The sequence below is a fragment of the Amblyraja radiata genome, chromosome 45 (assembly GCF_010909765.2).
Source record: "Amblyraja radiata isolate CabotCenter1 chromosome 45, sAmbRad1.1.pri, whole genome shotgun sequence".
Lineage (NCBI taxonomy): Eukaryota > Metazoa > Chordata > Chondrichthyes > Rajiformes > Rajidae > Amblyraja > Amblyraja radiata.
The window spans coordinates 4,236,873-4,245,354 of NC_046000.1; the positions used below are offsets into that span (position 1 = coordinate 4,236,873).

The window sequence follows — 8,482 nt, forward strand, 5'->3', positions numbered from 1 at the left end:
AAGCTCATTCCAGATGGGGACGACACACTGAATAAAAGTGTTGCTCTTGAGGTTTCTCTTAAATTTATCTCATTTCACCTTCACCGTGTGCCTTCTTTTTTATGAATCCTCTACCCTGGGGGAAAAAAACTGTGTTCATTCAGTTTATCATTGCCCATCAGTTTCATGTACACATCAAAAAGGTCACTGTTTCGCCTTCAATGCTGTAAAGTATAAAGTCCCAGCCCATCCATCCGCTCCCTGTAACGCAAGCCCAGGTAACATATGATGCATCTCTTCTGCACCCGTTCCAATTTAATCACATTCTTGTAAAAGTTGGGCGACCAGAACACCATACAATACGCCAATCATGGTCTCACCAATGACTTGTGCAGCTGCATGATGATGTGGCATCTTTTGTACTCTATATCCTTCCCTGTGAAGTAAAACATGCAAAACACCGCCTACACCGCACTGTCCACCTGACTCGCCATTGTCAGGGAGCTGTACACCCATATCTCTGTGTTCTGCCACACGCTTCAGGGTCCTACCATTTATGTGCAAGTCTTGCCCATTGTTTCATGGACCAAAATGCAACATCTCTTATTTGCCATCTGCCCATTCTAGTCTGCCCTTCCTAGGTGAGGAAAGTGTTGGTGGAAGTCATTTAAACACAGAGAATCACCGTTCATACCGCTTCACAAGCTAAACATCAGGTGCTGTTCCTCCAATGTCCAGAAGGAAAGGTAAATTATTGCCGGCCCTGATTTGTCCCGGTCTTTTCTCGCCTCCAAATTTCCACGCCCTCCCCACTCACTCCTCAATTTCCCCACATCCCCTCCTCAATTTCAGGCTGAAGAAGGGTTGCGAACAAAAACGTCACCTATCCATTTTCCCCTGAGATGCTGGTTACTACAGCACTCTGTGTCTATCCTTATTATGAATCAGCATCTGCAGCTCCTTATTTCTACCAGTTCAACACAGGGATTAGCGGGATGCTAAATTTAAATTATGTTGTTGATTGATGATTGGATGACTTTACTTCAACTTAGTTCCTCCCACTGTTGAGTGCATTGTGCAGCAAGCTTTTGCCATTCTGTTTGGTTATGTGCAACGTATTCCACCCTCGATAGGTTTGTGTCCCGGGCTTCCAAATCCTTCTGGAAATTCCGCCTCCATGTGAGTTTTGATCGGCATCTTTTTCTTCTTCCGCCAGGTTGCCAGGTCATTGCTATCTTAGGTGCACGATCTGGTGACATTCTGAGTACATGTCCTGCAAATTTCATCCTGCGTACCTCTATCTCCTGGCTGAGAGGCTTTGTTGCAGTTTCCCGGTAGATATCCTCATTTGTGATGTGGTCTATGTAGCTAGTCTTCAGGATCTTCCTCAAGCAGCGTTGTTGGAATGCATTCAATTTATTTTTCATCTTCAAATTGATTTTCCATTTCTCACTGGCAGAGAGGGCTGTAACATAGAAAATAGGTGCAGTTGTAGGCCATTCGGCCCTTCGAGCCTGCACCGCCATTCAATATGATCATGGCTGATCATCCAACTCAGTATCCTGTACATGCCTTCTCTCCATACCCCCTGATCCATTTAGACACAAGGGCCACATCTAACTCCCTCTTAAATATAGCCAATGAACTGGCCTCAGCTACCTTCTGTGGCAGAGAATTCCAGAGATTCAGCAATCTCTGTGTGAAAAATGTTTTCCTCATCTCGGTCCTAAAATATTTCCCCTTTCTACTTAAACTGTGACCCCTTGTTCTGGACTTCCCCAACATCGGGAACAATCTTCCTGCATCTAGCCTGTCCAACCGCTTAAGAATTTTGTAAGTGTCTAAAAGATTCCCCCTCAATCTTCTAAATTCTAGCGAGTACTAGCCGAGTCTATCCAGTCTTTCTTCATATGAAAGTCCTGCCATCCCAGGAATCTGCTAGTGGTGCAATGTAATCGGCAAAATCTAGGTCTGTGGGGCGTCTTCCTGTTGCAAAATGGGTGGTTGCAAAAAATCGAGGGCGGAGCTGGTAGATGAGAGACATCGCTCCTTCTGTCTGTCCCTCTGATTCTGCCTTTCCCCCTCCTGCCTCTTTCTCTGCATTACCCCGGCAGGTCGGGGCGCTGCGTATAAAAGAAGACAGCAACAGTCAGCTTGTCACTGAACAGCGACTTGAGTAAAGTTGAATCATGTCTGGCAGAGAGAAAGGGGGCAAAGGATTAGGCAAAGGCGGCGCAAAGCGGCACCGCAAAGTGCTTCGCGATAACATCCAGGGCATCACCAAGCCAGCTATCCGCCGCCTGGCTCGGCGTGGTGGGGTCAAGCGGATCTCGGGTCTGATCTAGGAGGAGACCCGCGGGGTGTTGAAGGTTTTCCTGGAGAATGTGATCAGGGACGCGGTCACCTACACCGAGCACGCCAAGCGCAAGACGGTCGCTGCCATGGATGTGGTGTACGCTCTGAAACGACAGGGCCGCACTCTCTACGGGTTCGGCGGCTAAATAACTACCCCCTTTATTCCAACACAAAACAAAGGCTCTTTTAAAAGCCGCCCACAGCCTCACACAGGGAGCAGTGACCACGAGATCTGATTAATTATAATTTGTTATAGGTTAACTGGGGCCCATGAGATTTTCAATTAATTATATTGCATCCTGCAGCAGTCAATGTGTTCCTGTAAATGAACATCTTGTTACATTGGTGATCGGTTGTACTGTTGTGGAGTGGTGTCAAAACACCGGTCTGGTGTCGAACTGTCTGGGTGGCATTAGGTCATGAAGAGAGGCGTTGCTACATGGAGACACACAGATTCGTGTCGGCGAAATGTCGCCTATTCCTTCCCTCCACAAATGCTGTTTGACCGGTTAAGTTATTTCCAGTAATTGGAGTCGTCACACAAATGAAAGTAGATTACATTTTCTCTCTGCGGATTGGTAAAATTTCCCTCATTCGACCTGTCTGAAATTCCCCGGCTCCCCACTCACTGCACCCGGTTGGGAGAGAGCTCCGTGTATCTGACGGAGAGAATGCGGACTGTGTAGAAACCCGGATAGATGCGGCGCGCTTTGTGTGGGGAAGATATTGGGCTTTATTCATGGCAACTGGAGGGACGTAACTTGGAATGTGAGTTAGTCCGGGTGTTTCATACGGCAGCGGATAAACAGAACGGAAATGCCCCGCGCCAACCCCAGCCGGTATTCAGCCCTTCGACGGAAACGGTGGGTGACTATGAAAAGAGCCGTTCGATCGTTAGATTGACGTTTCGCTGATTTGTTTGCTCTTACTTGGACCTGGATATTAGGCAGCACCAAAGAACATAGCAACACCAGCCTTGAGCAATGGTCACGTCTCCCAGCTGCTTGTGGAGTTCCTCGTCGTTGCGGACAGCCAGCTGCAGATGTCTGGGGATGATGCGGGTCTTCGTGTTGTTCCGGGCCGCGTTGCCGGCCAGCTCGACGATTTCAGCCGTCAAATATTCGACCAGAGCAGCCAGATAGACCGGGGCTCCGGCACCCACCCGCTCACAATAGTTGCCTTTTCTCTAGGAGCCTATGGACACAACCCACCGGGTATTGCAGTCTAGCTCGGGACGAGCGTGACTTAGGCTTGGTCTTGGCTTTGCCTCCGGTTTTCCCTCATCCAGTCAATTTCCACAAACTTCTGAGGAAAGAGAATGTGGAAATGAAAGATCCTATAGGATCTTTGGTGGAAATTCTCCTGCACTGGCCCTGCTTGTGGCGCAGCGCTTTATCTCAATGGCAATATGAAATAGGGCAATCGTAGAGCTGTTCAAGATGGAACTGCAGATGCTGGAAGATCGAAGGTACACAAAATGCTGGGGATGCTGGAGAAACTCAACGGGTGCAGCAGCATCTATGGAGCGAAGGAAATAGGCGACGTTTCGGGCCGAAACCCTTCTTCAGACTGATAGGGGGTGGGGGGAGAAGGAAGGAAAAAGGGAGGAGGAGGAGCCCGAGGGCGGGGGGATGGGAGGAGACAGCTCGAGGGTTAAGGAAGGGGAGGAGACAGCAAGGGCTAGCAAAACGGGGAGAATTCAACGTTCATGCCATCGGGACGCAAACAACCCAGGTGGAATATGAGGTGCTGTTCCTCCAATTTCCGGTGTTGCTCACTTTGGCAATGGAGGAGACCCAGGACAGAGAGGTCGGATTGGGAATGGGAGGGGGAGTTGAAGTGCTGAGCCACCGGGAGTTCAGGTAGGTTATTGCGGACTGAGCGGAGGTGTTCGGCGAAACGATCGCCCAACCTCCGATAGTCTCCCCGATGTAAATCAGCGGACATCTAGAGCAGCGGATGCAGTAGATGAGGTTGGAGGAGATGCAGGTGAACCTTTGTGGCACCTGGAACGACTGCTTGGGTCCTTGAATGGAGTCGAGGGGGGAAGTGAAGGGACAGGTGTTGCATTTCTTGCGGTTGCAACGGAAAGTGCCCGGGGAGGGGGTGGTACGGGAGGGAGATGGTGTAACTCAGTGTCTGTGGAAGGACTGATCAGCGACTGAGGGGCGCGCGTGGAAAGTTCGTAATAAAGGCGTTTGTTGTCCTTGAACCCGGAGCGCGTGAGAAAAGGGGGCGCAGAGCGAACAGGGGCTGGTCGTGTACACACCATTATGAGCCGTGTTGGCATTTACATCGAAACCAGTTACACTTGAATCACTGAAGTCAGACTCCATTCAGCAGCAGTCTCTGCGGCATCAATTCAGATAAAAGCCCGCAGAAAGAACAGAACATTGATATAAAAGGACAGTAGAAAGCCACAGCTCTTTCTTCTGCCGAATTAGTGGCTCTTAAAAGAGCCGTTTGTTCTTAAAAGAGCCAGCCGGAGAGCACGGTATGCAGTATCATTGGTTGCGGATTGAATTTCAAATTGCCCGCCAATTTCATTTCAGCCGGAAACCGAGGGTTGTATTTTATTTATGATTCTGAATTGATTCAGTTTCTGTCAACTTTATCTCAAATCCACTTTAACTACTCGCTTAAATCATGACTGAATATGCGGCGCGGATTTACAGACCGGATCCCGGTGCAGACGGAATTCAGCTCTCCTCGTGTCTGGAAATAAGCGACTGTTACCCAGGGAACAGTTTGGAGTCGACCCTCCTGTTGCTGCATTAATCATGAGGTATATCGGAAAAAAGGAAACTGACATCGCCTTGTGTATGACCTTTTACTGTCGACTTTGCATTCTAATGACCGCGGTGATCAAGCTAAAAACTGTTATGTTCTAGAATAACTAGTTTCATAAAACACATTTCAATCAGCATCTACTCTAATTCCCTAGTCACTGCTCTTTCTGTGAGGTTGTGGCGGCTCTTAGAAGAACCTTTGTTTTGTGTTGCAATAAAGGGGGTAGTTATTTAGCCGCCGAACCCGTAGAGTGCGGCCCTGTCGTTTCAGAGCGTACACCACATCCATGGCAGTGACCGTCTTGCGTTTGGCGTGCTCGGTGTAGGTGACCGCGTCCCTGATCACATTCTCCAGGAAAACCTTCAGCTCCCCGCGGGTCTCCTCGTAGATCAGACCCGAGATCCGCTTGACCCCACCACGCCGAGCCAGGCGGCGGCCAGCTGGCTTGGTGATGCCCTGGATGTTATCGCGAAGCACTTTGCGGTGCCGCTTTGCTCCGCCTTTGCCCAGTCCTTTGCCTCCTTTCCCTCGACCAGACATGATGCTGCTTCACTCGAGTTGCTGCTCAGTGATAATCTAACTGGTGCTATCTGTTTTTATACGCAGCGCCCCGACCTGCCCGAGATACTCAGAGAGTGAGAGGCGGGGAGAGGAGGAGACAAAATGACAGACAGCTTCCTCTCATATTCCAGGTCCACGCCCCAGATTCCTGAAAAAAAATTTCAATCGTTTTGCCCACAAACGACCCGAAATTTAGCGCTCCGGCCAAACTTTCAGACAGACATTCCGTGGTAAAAGTCAGTCAGTGGTATTACCCCTGTCAAATTAATTTGTCTCCTTCCGGTTCATCCTCGGAGCCCGCTCCCTCTGCCGATATCGCCCACTCCACAGCGTTCAGCAGCTTTTAACACGGATGATTTGGCAATATTACTGAGTTGATGCATAGATACATAGATACATAGAAAATAGGTGCAGGAGTAGGCCATTCGGCCCTTCGAGCCTGCGCCGCCATTCAATATGATCATGGCTGATCATCCAACTCAGTATCCCGTACCTGCCTTCTCTCCATACCCCCTGATCCCTTTAGCCACAAGGGCCACATCTAACTCCCTCTTAAATATAGCCAATGAACTGGCCTCAACTACCCTCTGTGGCAGAGAGTTCCAGAGATTCACCACTCTCTGTGTGAAAAAGTTTCTTCTCATCTCGGTCCTAAAGGATTTCCCCCTTATCCTTAAGCTGTGACCCCTTGTCCTGGAGCATGGGCTCTGAGGCGGGGATTTTGTCAGTGTTATTGTCTCACTGACAAGAAAACGGCTTCGAACTCAGCTTGAAGCCAAACGTATGCCCAATCCGAGTGAGGTTTAGGCGGGACATACCATTTAGTTGTATTCCATATACTGGATACCGGGGGGAGGGTTGGGGGGTGCAGCGAATGTCAGCGAGTTACAAGGAACCCCCGGTAATTTAAACGAGTCCCCACTGGCACTGAGCTTGTCTTGGGACAGGGATCGCTTGAGTCTGGACCAGCTCTTTCCTGAGAGATGCGGGTGGCTCTGAGAAGAGCCGTTGGTTTCAGGTCTTTACAATGTGCGCTTTATAATTCACTTTTTGTTCACTGCCTTCTTGGGTTTCGCCGATTTGGTCTTCGCCTGGCCTTTTACCGACTTCTTGGCCGCATTCGCCTTTTTGACTACGGCCTTTTTTTGTTTTTTCGGCGCCGCCTTCTTGGGCGATGATTTCTTCGCCGCCATTTCTTTAAGCGCTGGTTTCTTGGCCACAACTTTCTTGTAAGGAGATTTCTTCATCGATTATCTTTTGGTGGTAGATTTTTTTGCCAGTATTGTCTTGGTCGGGGTTTTCCTGGACAATGTTTTTTTGTTCTTAGAGGTTTTGGCCGCTAAACCGCTTTCTTTGCCCACTTCACGACGCCTTCTCCCTGACCGGTCTTGAAAGAACCCGAGGCGCCCACGCCCTTGATCTGAACCAGGGAACCGTTTACTAATTTCCTCTTGATGCCCGTCTTGATCAGGTGGCGGCACTTCTCCACATCCACATCCTTGGCGGACAGTCCCTTCTTTATCGCATAGAAAGCCATCCCTCGGCGATCGTGGCAATCCGCCACAATGTTGTCATCTGGTCGCCCAGCTTCGGACCGGCTGCCTTCTTCCGGGCAGACGCTTTCTTCTTCTTGAGAGCCTTGGTTTGGGCGGCGGGGACGGCTTGAGGAGCCGCTTCGGCGGCAGCGGTCTCGGTCATGTCGGCGACTCTGCACAAACTCTCTCTGACACTCAGGACCAAAGATCTTAGAGCAGAGCACAGGACTGAGTGAGAAATAATGCGAGAGGCGGCGGCACAACGCAACTTAAAGGCAGCGAGCGGACGGGGCGGAGACATCCTGCTCTCAGATCACGGCCCCTTCGCCTCGCTGTGTTTCTCTGTCCTCAAAAACTCTCCGATTCCAATTAAAATCAGATACCTCGGAGACCAAAACTGGCCTCGGTACATCTCTGAGACCGGAATGTTTATTGTCCAGTAGATTTGATACAAATTATAGGCAGCGCTTTCCATTTCGCCCGGTTTCACTGCTGCACTGAGGGTGTTCTCTGCCCCGATCGCTGACATGCTGACGATCGACCCGTGCTGTGGATTCTCGGGGGTTACGTGTAGTTTCCAGCTCAGTAAATGTTAAACTCGCTGACTCCGCCGCTCCTCAGAGTCTCTGATCACAGGATTCGGCTTCGTCTCTTTCATACATGAGCGCCCCAGTATTTTTAAAAAGTCCAACACCCGACACAGAGTCCAGTTGTGGTATCACTCACTGTGAATCTGAAATATAATTTAATTACTTGTTTTTTATTAAACTGATATAATTATGGTCACTGGCTCCCCACTGACACTTCAGTCACTTGCTCTGCCTGATTTACCAATAGGAGGCCCAGTGACGCCTCCTCTCTGTCAGGCCCTTCCACTTGAGAAATCGTTCCTGGACACATTTAACAAATTTCGCCTCGACCACACAGCCTCGAATCTATGGCAGACCCAGTCAGTGTAACGGAAGTTGAAATCACCTACCTATTATACATACAGCCTTCTTCAACCCCACCGTGTGGGTGGGTGCTTTCCTGAGGTAGCATGAAAGTGTAGTTGAAGTTGATGGAGCAGGCTGGTTTGTGTTGGACTGGGCTGTTTCCACAACTCTCCACATTTTGTGAGATCCCGGACAGACCAGCAAGCTATGATGCTGCTGGATAAATTATTTCTATAGTGGTGAATAAGCAGAAATTGATAGTCACCGGAGAGCTGCTAAAATGCTTTGTTATTCTGAAGAAGTAGAGGCGCTGGTGTGGCACCTTAG

At 49.5% G+C, this 8,482-nt stretch overlaps 2 protein-coding genes and 1 pseudogene across 2 annotated transcripts; 1 reads left to right on the forward strand and 2 right to left on the reverse strand.

The window, feature by feature from the left end:
* The first annotated feature begins 2,168 nt into the window (after window positions 1–2,168).
* LOC116968427 lies at window positions 2,169–2,539 on the forward strand (annotated as a pseudogene).
* A 132-nt stretch (window positions 2,540–2,671) lies between these two features.
* LOC116968428 (histone H2A-beta, sperm-like) lies at window positions 2,672–5,116 on the reverse strand. Its single transcript, XM_033015197.1, has 3 exons — window positions 5,012–5,116; window positions 3,310–3,520; window positions 2,672–2,736 (listed from the first exon to the last, which is right to left on the reverse strand). Exons 1-3 carry the CDS (start codon window positions 5,114–5,116, stop codon window positions 2,672–2,674), a joined length of 381 nt encoding a protein of 126 aa, XP_032871088.1.
* A 194-nt stretch (window positions 5,117–5,310) lies between these two features.
* On the reverse strand, window positions 5,311–5,753 carry LOC116968429 (histone H4-like). Its single transcript, XM_033015198.1, has one exon. It carries the CDS (start codon window positions 5,662–5,664, stop codon window positions 5,311–5,313), a length of 354 nt encoding a protein of 117 aa, XP_032871089.1. The 5' UTR covers window positions 5,665–5,753.
* Between the last annotated feature and the right edge of the window lie 2,729 nt (window positions 5,754–8,482).

Excerpts from the sequence above, each read along its gene's own strand:
- LOC116968428 (XM_033015197.1), bottom strand. The coding sequence starts at position 5,116 with ATGATTAATGCAGCAACAGGAGGGTCGACTCCAAACTGTTCCCTGGGT. Across the intron at positions 3,521-5,011 it reads TCCGTCTGCACCGGGATCCG|AGAAAAGGCAACTATTGTGA; the intron begins GTCTGTAAATCC and ends ATAGGCTCCTAG. Across the intron at positions 2,737-3,309 it reads AGACGTGACCATTGCTCAAG|ACAGTTCGACACCAGACCGG; the intron begins GCTGGTGTTGCT and ends AATGCCACCCAG.
- LOC116968429 (XM_033015198.1), bottom strand. The coding sequence starts at position 5,664 with ATGTCTGGTCGAGGGAAAGGAGGCAAAGGACTGGGCAAAGGCGGAGCA.